The sequence below is a fragment of the Myiozetetes cayanensis genome, unplaced genomic scaffold (genome assembly GCF_022539395.1).
Source record: "Myiozetetes cayanensis isolate MyiCay16 unplaced genomic scaffold, myiCay2020 scf17, whole genome shotgun sequence".
Classification (NCBI taxonomy): domain Eukaryota; kingdom Metazoa; phylum Chordata; class Aves; order Passeriformes; family Tyrannidae; genus Myiozetetes; species Myiozetetes cayanensis.
In genome coordinates this window covers 2,210,258-2,223,715 of record NW_026087378.1, presented here as the reverse complement: position 1 = coordinate 2,223,715, position 13,458 = coordinate 2,210,258, and the positions used below count along the sequence as shown (strand labels likewise).

Here is a 13,458-nt window from a genome sequence, read left to right as displayed (position 1 = left end):
AGCTTGCACTTCCTTACCCACTCTAGAATTCTGGCTGGGAAGATGAGAAGGCACAGATGCAGGAGGGCAAGATTTCAGTCTCTGAAAGCTGTAAAATTTTTGCTATAAGCATTGTTTTTCCTGCGAAGCAAACTTCAGACTTGGAAATCTGCCAAGAATGAAACAGGTAGAAGATTGGAAATAGTTCTAGTACATTCATTATGGGAAATGATTAACAGAAATCATGAAAGGGCAATGGAAAAAAAAATCTCAGAAATGTACCTGAAGTCCACTTTGATAATTGTTTATTTTTCAAAAAAACTGCCACCGAAAAAAACAATCCTCACAAAAGAATTTGAGTTACATGGCTGTAACTGACTGGCTATATAAGATATTTATCAAATAAAACCTGCATATTTGATTTTCATAGGTTTCTATTCTGGCTCAGTAGGAAATCTGAATCACAATACATTAATAATGTCAGCTTTTCAAGCCTTATAGAAAGACTAAATCTGCTTAGATGCTAAATATAATCTGTACCTTTATGTCAGTATCAAGATACAATTTAGGTTAGCTTTATATATACCTTTTGAAGCATATTGTGAAAGAAGAATAAACAGTTTATAGTGTTGAAAATGAATGAGAAGCTATGGGAGAAGAAATCATCTTTACTTTTCATCTCTGGATTTATTTCCTCTTTGTAATGAACTTTTAACTCCAATAATTACTTTGTGTAGAGAGTAAAACCTTAAACTTTATCATTCATGCAGTGTTTTAAATTGTGATTTTTATCAGGTGATTAAATTAATTCTGTATCATTTCTATTAGAGGAAGAATATATCCTGTGATTAGAAATTACACTTTTTTTTTGTACTGTGGACAGAAATGTGGCCATTCATAATCATGCGATTTCACTTCATTCAGTGTATGCAAGGGAGTAATAAAGGTAAAAACTATTTTCTTATCAGTGTGGCTAACAATCAGAGGCTGAGCCAAGGTCTGAATGCTTTGGAACAGTGAGATTATGAAAATCTTGTTCAACATGTTTGTAGAGATTAGGGCAGTTGCAGTTTCAGAAGATGAACGTAGTCGAATAAATGTTTGACATGATATCCCTTAGGTTTATGATCAGTATTAAAAGTAAAGCAGTTATTCTAATGCTTGTAAGTTCAGGCCTCAGTGATTTGCAAGAGTATATTTGTGCCTGTATTCCTTGAAACACCAGTTTCAAGTCTCATCTAGGTTCTTCCTCCTCTTGGAAACAGAATAAAGATGAGCTGGCTACTTTGTTCATGATGATGGTGTCTTTTAGGTGTGAAATTAAAATTGGATTCAATTTGCTTTGTACTAACATTGAATGCTCACAATTGCTTGGGAAAAAAAAATTAAAAAAGGGTTTCCATTGTTTCTGAGTTAAGAGCATCCCTTTCTGCTCTTCTAAGCTCGTTTCAGAAGTTGGCAGTATTTTGGCAAGGCTGCTAAAGTGGATATTGTATAATGTGATTAGGGACCTTCCAGGCTGAAAGATGCTGTATTGGGTAAATAAAAATATATACACTTTTCTTATTAGTTCCAGCCATCTAGTTCAGATGCAAGACCAAAAAGATTGGAGCCTTGACTCCTGAAATTGCCATAAGAAGTGAGTTCACGTTGCACAGTCTCAGGAGCTGATTAATCGTGTGCCAGCTCTCTACGCTCTGTACAATCTAAGGCCTGTCATGAGAATAAATGAATAGTGCACTGTATTCTGCTTCTCTTTTAAGGTCTTTGTCGTGAGATTCCAGACTCTGAAGGCAGCATGCAATGCTGTTACCCTTCTTGTGACAAAAAGATTGCTCAAAGTGGCACAAAATCAAAACATTTCAGTAAAGAAGAGTGAAACAGGAAAAGTTGAAGTCTAATCCAGGGTTGTTTTTTTCTAGCCCATCCGAGCAGTGACTGGTGAACCAACACCCACTCAAGGTACAACTCATGTTCCTGTAGGCTGGAGCTCTGCTGCCTGTTGTTTTCCTTGGAATTGGGTATTAGGTCTTCACATCCTCCAGTTCCTCCCACCCCCAAAGTAGCTGCAAGTGTGTGTAAGCTTTTCAAGTATTTTTGGAAGTAGAAAAACTGAAGATGGAAATAGAGGAATGAACTTTCAAAGCATTGCATGGCAGATAAGCACACAAATCACATTACTACTAATGGGATTTGTGGCTATATCTTTCATGCTGTGCTCTGAAAATCCATTCCATTCAGTTTATTGACATGCACAGGGAAAAGAAATCAAGTCAGCTTGGAGGGAGGGTGATCAATTTAAAAAAAGTTTACTTTTCTTGGGTCCCCCTATTTCTTCTGTGTGAACACAATGACAATGAATCATCTTATAGCCCTCCTTCCATCTCCTTTTTCATCTTTAATAACATTTATTCAAAAGAAAGCAATTAATTCCTAGCAGAAGTTTTGCTGCTGCTAACAACAGTGCACTCATTCATAGATCCTTTATGGTATTTCTATAAAACACTTCCTGGGCTGGATGCTTTAAAGCAAAAGCCTTGTTCTAAACAGTTTATTGTCTGAAAGAGTTTACATGCTGAGGGTGAAATTATGCCTAAGGATTTCTTTCTTATGTTGAAGATTGTGAGAAGTCAACTTTCCTTTCCATTGTGTCTCCGAAAAGGCACGGTGTGTCCTGTGTTTCCCTGGTGAGCGGAAGGAGCACGACTGACATTTGTGCCGTGCAGAGGGGCACTGTGCTCAGCCCTCTTCCCCAGCACACACTCCCCAAAGCTGAGGGTCAGCCTCTAATTCCTTCAACTAACATCCCTGAGAGTGAGGTGCTGAAATTGCAGTTTGCTGTGCCTGTGGTTACAGGAACTCTCTGGATGAGAGAAGCCCAGAGGTGGATTGTCTGCAGCAGTGAGGAGGCCAGCAGGAATGGCAGCCTGAGATATCTTATGTTCATTTTTTTCATAACCTTACTGTTTAATCAGCCCTCAAGGCTTTCCTCTTGTAGCCAGAAAATACACCGCCATTCTCTTTGGAAAGTTACAAAATGTTGTTGTTATTTTAAGTATAAAACTGTTGCAGAGCTCAGGCACAATTAACAAGAACATAAACTTGTGGCTGGGTGACATACAGAGGTTTGTATGGGGGTAACTTCATGGGCTTAATTCAATTGATGGAAAAGTGGAGAAAAACATGCTTTAAGATATAAAAATGCGCAGTGGTGCCATTATAGTTAATGGAATTCTCCATTTTCAGCATTGTAAACTAAAAAAAGAGACTCTGAGAAGTGAGAGGTCTTGTTCAATGTTATGAGTAGGATAAATAAGGCAGCAAAATGGTTCTTTTTTGTCCTCTCTAGCTGTAATACAGGCAGGCCTACTGTTTTATTGAAAATAGCATGATCTGTTAATTCCTAAAGTTGTGTATTTTGATAATGCTTTATATGGAGTTCCCAAATGAACTTTTAATTTAAATTTATTGAGAAAACGTAGTGCACAGCAAATAGCATAGTGATGATTAAGATGAATTGCCGGGAATGAATGACCTTGAAAGTAAGCCACTTATTTGTTGTTGAGCTTCAATGGTCACAGTCAATAAGCAGGACTTCTTGCATACATTTCACAACAGAAGTATTAAATTTAGATCAAGTGATCTATTTTTGAAATGCTACTTTAACCTTGCCTGTTAACAGTTGAATGCTCACAAGTAGAGGAAGCAATATAATCAGGAATACATCCAAATATTTTCTATGAGGTCTGTAGGATTCTTAGTCATTAATATTAAAACATGAGTTCATAAATACCCTAAGTGCTGGTAGTCCGGAGAATTATTTATTTTTTTAGCTGGTCTTTAATCTCTGGTATCAACTCCGTAAAAGTTAAATCCTTATCTGCTGTGCCCTTGAGATCTCCAACAAGATATTTTGAAAATGCGTCGCTCATAATTATAACTGACTCTGCTGTGCTGTTAATTAGGGAGAGTATTTACCTTTGTGCTGATGAACAGCTACACTGGGTTGAGGAACCTGCACAAACGTTGTGGCATGACAGCAATTGCCATTTATGTACTACATAAATGTCTAAAAACCATGCAGCTTCTAGGAAATGCTTTATGGCATAAAAATTTCAGGGTTTACCTGTGATGTGTCACAGTGAACGTTCCCTAAGTTGTCTGGGCTGGTGGATGGGTAGGGATGTGCTGTGGTACAGTGTAGGGGATAAGCTCATATCAAACACTTCAAGAAGCCTTGGGACTAGTGGATACACTGAGGGGTGTTGTGTGTGTGTAGGAACAGCTGTGTTGGGTTGGATGTGTCAAGTTTAATTTAATTTGGCTCCAACATCCAAAAATGGTTATCCTGTAAGAACAGGCAAAGCATGTATGTACTTTTCCCTACTGATCTTCCACCCTCTGGTCCTTCTAGGTCTTTTCTGAAATGACGAGTGGTGGCACAACAATATTCCTTGCTTTGTTCACCCTTCCCATACTGATTCAATCTTTTACTTACTTGGAAATTTTCAGGGAACTTTATCATGCTAGCCCAGAATTTCCCTTCTGTTTGATAACAGTCAGCTCAGAGGTCATTATTTTATATGTGGAGTTAGGATTACTCCTCTCCAGTGTGTGCTATTTTATTTTAACTGGGTTTAAATTTCATCTGCCGTTTTCTGGCCCAGTAGCTCGGTTATGTTCTGTCCTTGTGCAGTTCCCAGTCAGGCCTCCTCTTGAATAATGCAGACTGTGCCCCCTCCCTGCACAGCCTGTTTTCATTTGGAATTTCTATTGTATCATAGGTTTGGATTTTTCAAACAGCACTTTAGACATTCCTGTAGATAATATATCAAAAGTGGCAGGCGTCCACCCAGCAAGCCATGTGGTTTTTGTTTTAGAAAAAGGCGTGGGAATGGGATGGATTTTTCTGTTGGATACCCTCAGGAGGGCTCTGGCATCCTTGTCACAGTCACACTAGGTATTCAAGGAAGAACAGAAAGTTCTGGCAGTGAGTCCTTAATTTGAGGAGAGATGTCATTATTTTTCTAGCCAGGAAAGGTGCTACTTGTTCACACTGCTTATTTTAAGACTGTTTCTTTAGTAACAAGACTTATATTCTTCGGTAATGATTTTTCAAGCACTTTATTATATGTTAAACTGAAGGATTTAAGGTTATAGATCCTGGAGACACTGTCCATTTCTGCCAGTAACGTAAAATGAAGGGGCTTCAGTATAACTGTGAGTTCAGGTCTTTGGGTGCAGTGGCTTTCTTTGAGACACCTGCCTCAGCCGTTGTCAGGGAGTCATATCCCGTTCCAGCTGCATCCTGACAGTGCTTGTGTGGCTCCTGCTGCAGATGTGGCTGAAGGCTGGCCAACAGAATGATGGAGCAGAGGATGGTGTCAGCCTCTGTAAATCATCCACGATTTCCTGAAATCTTTGTCAGGCATAGTTGTTGCCAAGACCAAATTTTGTGGGAGAGGCCGTTTGTGCTTAAGTAACACTTGCAGACCTCGCTGTCCTCTGTGTTAGCGTCTGTTAATTGTAAGACATGTTAGCAAAATATGGCAAAAATCTCAGCTGAGATTTAGGTCAGTAAATTTTGATTGTATGTGTGTGTTTGTGAGCTGTCTTGTAACCTATTCAGGTGTGAGAAGCTTCTTGCTTCCCCTGTTACAGCTGCCCAAGGATCCGTGCTCCTCAGCAGAGACCCGAAAGCACTAGTTAGGATCAAGTGGAGTGTTTCCAGGCACCGTGCAAGTTTTTCCCATGCAGTTCCTCATCTGCTGTTTTCTGACTTTGAGACCCCTGCTATTCCTGTCTCGGGCATCTCTTGAGGAGAGGTTGTCAGCTGTGATGGATTGTGCATTCATTCTGTAATGGGGGCAAGTAATCACTGGGGAATAGGCCTAACACACTCGTTTCGCTTGTGACTTGGGTTGAACTTGAACCTATTTCTCCAGAGGAATCACAAAAGAACTTTAAATTACTGTGTTTCTAGTCTTTTAAGTAACTGTTATTTTATGAATAATAATTGGGATCAGTAAGATCAATTTCTGGTATTTCTAGACTTCTGCTGCATGATCAAGAAGCAATAACTAGTAAAGGACCACGAGTCTCAGCTGAGTAACATTTAATACAAAGTAAGAGTGCAATAATGTTTAATTATTTTTTAATTTTTGGAGGGGATCCATTTACTCTTTTCGACTTATCTGAGTTACTCATGTATATGCACTCACAGGTGTATAGCACTAAAATTATTTTGCTTCATTCAAATACTGTGGTGCATTAAAACAGTGTCCAGACCATATGAAATAAAAACCAGATGTGTACATAGGTCTTTGAATACATATGCTATGAAATTAAATTATGCTAAGATTTATTAGGTACCTTTTGTTTCATCATGTCTGTGACTCATTAGGCCTGACTTGGAAATTACATTGATGTTGCTCAAGACCAAGTGTACTGGAATAGCCAGAGTTACATCATTGTTCACCTCATGAGTGGATGGGAAGGAAACTTTGAGCATTGCTGCTGCTGTAATACAATGGCCTCTGTACAGGAATGTGCTTTAAGGGTTTATTTGCTCATGTTGTTCGTGATATAACGGAGTGATTTCTTTTTCATGTGAAAAGAGGTTGGCCTACTTCAGACAAATATGATATCACTATATCCTGACAAAGTGAAATCATAGTTTGATGGGTTCATTTTGAATGACAATAATTTAGGGTTTACTAAGCATGACAACTTGGAAAATTAAAATATGGAAATAATCTGAATCCTGTTTACTTTTATAACCTTTCCATCTTTTTGAGTTGCTTAGGGAATACCCAAATTTCTAACAAGCACGCATACGTGCTTATTTTCCAGACCCTAACTGGGAAGTTGCAGTAGGAATTGAGGAAAATGATGGATCATTAATCTGCATATTTCTCACTTTAAGAAGGAATACCAGGGAGTAAAGGGATAAGTGAAAAACCTCATTCTGCACTGCCTATTGGCAGACACCGAGTTGTGCCACAGGGAGATCTGTAGCACGCAAAGACACCAGAGGTCTCTCATTTTAAAAATACAAGGTCAAGAGTGACAGGAGCACAAAGATAAGACAAAGAGCTTCCAGAGCTTGGAAACCATTGTCCATTAGGCTGAACTCTGAATGGAGTGGGTTTATGGCCAGAATGAGAGAGGACTAATCAAAGAGGAATGTGAGGGACACTACTGAGTCTTGAAGAACATTCAAGAAAATTTTGCATGTAAGTTTTATCATTTTTCTGTGTTTTTTTTTTTTTTTTTTACCTTTTGGGACTTCTTGCAATAATATGTGATTCATTCTGGCAACCTCTATCTTATGTAAGTCTTAGACTGATCCTTGACAGCTCTACCACCTGGAGTGATGAACCAGTTCTGTGCCTTTGTTCTTAATGGGCAATGCAGGTTTAGCTTCCAGGTGCTTTCACTCTCTGTGTGTGTTGCTAGGGTGGGAGTGAGAGGTTGTTATTTTTTACCTAAATCTCAAAGGTTTTACTTCAAAATTTATTGTTTCTGAGTTCTCGTGTTTTAGAGAACATAAATACACAGTTCTCTATTCTGAGTTACTAGATATTAAATGGACCAGATAAATTCTTACAAGCTCAGTGTTTGAAAATCGGGTATCAGAGACAAGAGCTTAGAAAATATGCTTAATGTTGAGGGGATAAAAAGCAAACACATAAAAATGACACCTACAAAATGTATGTAAATGCTCTGTAAAATGTAATTTATGAATACACCATATAGATAAAATGGCACCTCTTTGTGTTTTAAATCATCAGGGATGTGTTTGTCTCCAAAGGTTAATCTATAAACCAAATGTGGACACCTGGAAATGTGTTTGAGTAAGCAGGCTAGTTTGGAAAATATTTTGATCCTTTGGAGAAAATGTGGCCAGTTATGTCCTTGTGGCCAGTATTGATGAAAATGTGTTGATGGGAAGGCAAAGCCACAAAGATTATTTTGTTGTAGTTTCAGAATAGAAAAGAAAAATTAAAAAAAAAAAAATAGGAAATAGCCACAAATTCACTAGCCCAAATTTCTCCTCTGACACACGTGCATTCAACATCTGAATGGATCCCTGTATTTCTAATTAAACGGGCTTCTACTTATTCCTTTGCTGGAGGCATTTTTGTTTGATTAACAGAACAAAAGGTTAATCATATAAATTTGCCATCTCATAGCGTTGTGAAGCAGGAGAGAATGGGTTTCTCCTTGTTCTCCCCGCTCGGCTACCAGTCAGCTTGGCTGGCTGCAGTGCAAGCACGGAGCTTTCCCCTCAGGCCCCCGTGACACACTTTCCTCGACTTATTCTTGGTGGAAGGTGAACGTTCCTCGTGTCTGTGACCTGAGCTGTCTCAGTGGAAGTTTGTAGCTCACCTAATGGATGTGTGAGCTGGGCAGGAGATTCTCGGGCTCTGTGAGGGGCAGAGCAGACATGCAAATCCCTGCCCCGTTAGGAAGGAGCTCTAATTGCTCCTCTGCCTAACGTGCATCTATGATTAAAACACAGAGCAGTGAAGTTATTAATGAAACCATGGTGTGCTTGGAAGCAGATGGATCACGGGGGTTTTTTAATACCATGTTAATAAGATCTTTTATAATTCCTTGTCTGAATTTACCTGGTAATTATAAGGTAGCAACTATAATTCTCTTGGACAGACTATTAGTTATGATTTCCTTATCTCTCCTTTGTAAGGACTGGTGCACACTAGAAGCAGCAGGCTTTCATCTCTGCAAAGTGACCTACATTTATGCTTGTGCTTGCAATGAAATGAAAAAATCGCAACTTCGAATAGATACACTGAGAGTATAAACCACAAAAGTCTAATTCTCCTCTGTGACTTGTTTTTGTTTCGGGGCTTTGAAATTCACTTAATCTTCACGCACTCTTGGCTGTCGGGGCTGGTCCAGCTGAACCTGGTGCGGGAATTGCTGACAGCACAAACACACCCCAAGCTGCTCCTCTGCCTCCATCCCCAGCCCTGTCAGAGCCCCACACAGATGTCTCTGCTCCACGGGCACAGTCTGTATGAGCTGCGACTTGGTGGTGGTTGAGCTTTCTGAGGGATTTTTCAATTTCGTTTGCAGTGCTGAAAAGAAAATTATTTGTTTGAGATTAGACTGAAAAAGCCTTTCAAAATGCTTGTTTTGGCAAAACAAACAAACAAACAAAAGTTGTAACTGAATAAAACAATTGTATATTTTCAAGGAATTCTTAAACATTCCCTAGAAGTAAATTTTGAATAGTTTCTCAGCAAAACATCCTTTTCGGGTTCATGCCTGGTATTTTTTAACATACAAGAAGCTTTAATGTTTTGGGTTTTTTCATAATAGAAAAAAATTGTAAATTCAGCATGAATGTGAAATCTGGCAACTGCCCTGTTCACACAAAATGTCTCTTGATTTTATTTCCTGTTTTTAGATGTCTGCTTAGTCCGTAGATATGTCCGGGGGAAGGTGGTGTTAGGAAAGCTGTCTTGCTCCCCAGCTGCTTTTGTCAAAAAGGTTGAACTCTGCACAGATTGTGTGCTGAGAGCTTTTCAGGAGCTGGGAATAGATGGATTCTGGGGATGGGAGGTGTTTTGTTTTCTTGGGTTTTAGGAGTACTTATGTGAATAGATCACGTCTAAATGGATTCCCTGTATTCAGAGATTATCTGAGTGATGGCTCAAACACTGTAAATGGCAGTTCCTGTGAGAATTCTTTTGCCTTTCCCATCCCTCCCATTCACTCTCTGAACACTTTAGCATGTGACCACTGCTGGGCTATTTGTGACCACACGGGCTCTGCTGCAGTTGCTTGGAATTGGATGCAAAATATCTGCTAATGTGATGTGGATCTGACACTGCAGAGGTGAACAATTCTAAGGGTGCCCATAATTATATTTATTTTCTGCTCCTGAACTGACAGTGAATCCTCTCAGACACTTCTTAACATAACTGGAAATGCTGTTCTCTGTGGTATATATGTTTGCACACTACCTGTGTAAGCAGGAAGAGTGCTGATGGTGGGCGTAAAGAAAGGGAATAAAAACAGCTTGGTGGGCTTTTCTATCCCTCACCACTGCTCTGCATTGTGAGAATGCCGTGGGGATAATATGATGAAAGTGTGGAGATGTTTGCAGGTAGCTTCTGTTTATACAAGGTGAAGATGCACATAAATCCACTGGCTGAACGATTCAGACCTGTCAAGTCTCATGCATTATGCACAGGACTTATTCAATTAGCCCTGCCACAGTGCCTATAACTCATGCACTTGCAGGGGGGGTGCCTTGGCCTTGCTCCCACTCCACAGTTTATGTTCCAGGTGCAGCTGCACAGCCTCTGACATGGGACACACAGTCCTGCCTCTGCCGTGGGGGTGTCTGGAGAGGCCACGAGCAGGTGCTGTGAGCAGGCAAACCCCCCCTGCGCGGGACCGTGCGTGGCTCAGGTTTTTGAGGTCAAAGCATTGGCAAAACCCTGGATTTGTCAGAAAAGTTTAATCGACAAAATTAAGACAGAGGCTGTGTAATGGCTTCAAACTGAGAGTAGGTTCAAGTTAGATGTTAGGAAGAAATTCATCTCTGTGAGGGTGGTGATGCCCTGGCACAGGTTACCCAGAGAAGCTGTAGATGCCCTTCCCTGGAAGTGTCCAAGGCCAAGTTGGACAGGGCTTGGAACAACCTGGGATAGTGGGAGGTGTCCCTGCCCATGGCAGGGGCTTGGAACAAAACGAGCTTTAAGGCTCATTCCAACCCAAACCATTCTGTGATTCTGTTATTCTAATCTGTTGATTTAAATAAGTTGTACTAAACACGAGGTAATTGCATTACAATGTGATTAGTATACATAGGGCTAAAGCTGATTATATAATCAACGTATAAATTACCACCTATAATTTAAACTCGGAGCTGGTACTTGCAGCCGTGCTTTGTTTCCCAGGATGTGTCCCCTCCGAAACGTGTGAGTGGGGAAAGTGGTACATGATGCCAGAGTCTGAACAGAATGCTTGCTGTGATCGACTGGGTTGTAAAGCATTTTGCCTTCAGTAACTTAGGAGATCTGATAACTGCACAAAACTGAGAGATGTGTGTGAGTCACCAGGCCTGCTTTTGTTCGTTTGTTTGTTTGGGGTTTTTTGTCTGTTTTGCCCTTTTGTTTTTTGTTTTTTTTTTCTTTCCCCCGCATATTCCCCATTCCTCCGAGCCGAGTCGCTTTTACGGTGTTGTGCGCTGAGATGTGTCACTGGCAGCAGCCGCGCTGACCGCTGTCTCCCGCCCTTGTGTCCGCAGCGATGCATCTCCTGGGGCTGAACTGGCAGCTGCAGCCGGCCGAGGGACCGACCTTCAACAACGGGCTGCGGCCGCCGCGCCCGCCCGGCGACGACGGCCCGGCGACGGCCCCTGCCGGCAGAGGTGGGTCCGGACCCGCGGGGAACGCGCGAAATCACCCCCCCAAAAGAAACCAAAAGCCTAGTTTTATCGTTCGGGTTATCGCAAACTCGCGTGGTTTCTGGAAGCTGATCACTGGTGAGGATGCGCTCGCTCGGGTGATGCTGGAGAAGGGCTTGGTTGTAAAAGTGTAATTTTTTTTTTTTACTGTGTAGGTATCCTGGTTTTAGATATAGTTAGAGATCTTAAAGGAAGAGGAAGGTGAGGGAACTGGGCTTGTTCAGCCTCGACAAGAGGCAACTGAGGCCTTATTAATTTTTATAAATATCTAAAGGGAGGTGTCAGAGGGTGGAGTGGGCTCTGCTCAGTGGTGCTGAGCAACAGGACAAGAGTCAACAGGCAGAAACTGGTGCACAGGAAGTCCCACCTGAACATGGGGAAGAACTTCTTTCCTGTGCAGTGACCAAACACTGGGACAGATTGCCTAGAGAGGCTGTGGAGTCTCCCTCACTGGAGATATTCCAGGCCTGTCTGGATGCAGTCCTGTGCCATGTGCTCTGGGATGATCCTGCTGGGGCAGGGAGGTTGGACCAGATGACCCACAGTGGTCCCTTCCAACCTGACCCACTCTGTGATTCTGTGAAAAGCTTGATTTAGTAGAAGTGCATTGTGCTGCTTGAGGGAAGTCAAGAACCTTGGCTTGCAGCTGAGACCACATCCCTGTTTCTTCTTCTTTCTCAGATGAATTCTAATATCAAACATCAATTGACCCATAGTAAACAGTCTGTCCTGTGGTATTAGTGTGAGCAATGCAGGCAACAAATGGATTCTTTTTCTCTTAAAGAAAAACTGTATTCCAGTGGAGGATGACAAAGAGGGCAATGAGAAGAAAGAATAAGAACCAGAAATACTTTCTTAAGCTAAGAAAGCATATGTTAAAAATACAGAGAAATTACATATCACAAATAGGACTTTAATCACCTGAATAGAGTGTGTTTTACTGGTGAGGTTCAGGGGTTTTCTTTGCTACACCACAGTAAGGCCTTCTCTGGTTATTACAAAAATTGCAATGAGAAGGCAGAACAGAATGTTTGAATTAATGAAAGCACCTCCCAGACCTCGGTGTGCTGTGATGGTGGGATGGAGTGACAGAGCACTTGCTTTTCGTCAACAGAAGAGTTCTGTTCAGGGCTGAGCAGCATCTTGCTCTCAGGACCTGTGGTCCGTGTTAAACTTGCCAATTGCCAAAGCAAGTGTTAGGAACAAGTGGTGACACAGGATACTTGTATGGGATGCACTGGGGGGAAAAATATCAGTTAAAATACAGCTGGGTGAGGAAGCTGAGTTGTTCTTCTATGGGCTCGATGGTTTCATGGATTTGCCTCTGTTTTCAATAAATGCTGCTGCACCTCAACTTCTTCCTGTTTTCTGTGGAGGGACTGGTTTTGGCTTCGTTAAAGTTTTTTAGGCAAGTGTTCGTTGGTTTGGCTTTCATCTCTGACTGGCTGTAGGTCAAACTGGATGAACAGCACATCCCTGAGTGCAAGGCAGAATGTTTGTATTGCTGCTGAACTTCCTCCCGGTTGTGCACAGGTGAGAGACCCTCTGGTTCTGGGCAGGAACCTGAAGAGCTCAGCTCTGCAATTATGGTCACTTAGCAGACAACTGCAGTGTTTAACACGCTTCCCAATTCCCTCCCCTGCAGCTTTTTGTTGCCATCTCTGTGCAAATATAGGGCAGCAGGATTGTTGAATTGGAAAGTGCTCATCTGCCTGGGGCACTTCAGTGCAAATTCTGGCAGTTTATCCCGGCCCCACTCTAATTAGCTCTGCACATTTGAAGAGGTGGAGATGCCGCTGTTTTGGGAGTGGTAACCTCCTGTAGAGGAGGCAAGGAGACAGAACTGCTGGTTATGTCTTAAATTGCTGCAGTTAACTTTCCTCAGAGCGTGTTGGAAAAGTTTACTTGTTCTTCTGACATTTTGTAGAAGGTTGCTGAAATGTTGATAACCTGGGGGAATGGGGAAGAACAATATTTAGGCAAGTAATCTTCCACAGTGGAATAAAATGAATGACAGGTTTGGATGAACACAA

General features: G+C 41.4%; 1 protein-coding gene across 16 annotated transcripts in view; it reads left to right on the top strand.

Moving 5' to 3' along the window:
* The window catches only part of TENM2 (teneurin transmembrane protein 2), a 617,318-nt gene that overhangs the window by 480,826 nt on the left and 123,034 nt on the right, over positions 1 to 13,458 (top strand). For 13 of the 16 annotated variants that reach the window (XM_050312365.1, XM_050312377.1, XM_050312375.1 and 10 more), the window contains one exon: positions 11,267 to 11,389. The exons of the other annotated variants lie outside the window; for them this stretch is intronic. In XM_050312365.1, coding sequence (XP_050168322.1) covers positions 11,267 to 11,389 — 123 coding nt within the window. The remainder of the gene's footprint in view (positions 1 to 11,266; positions 11,390 to 13,458) is intronic. 16 annotated transcript variants of the gene reach the window in all.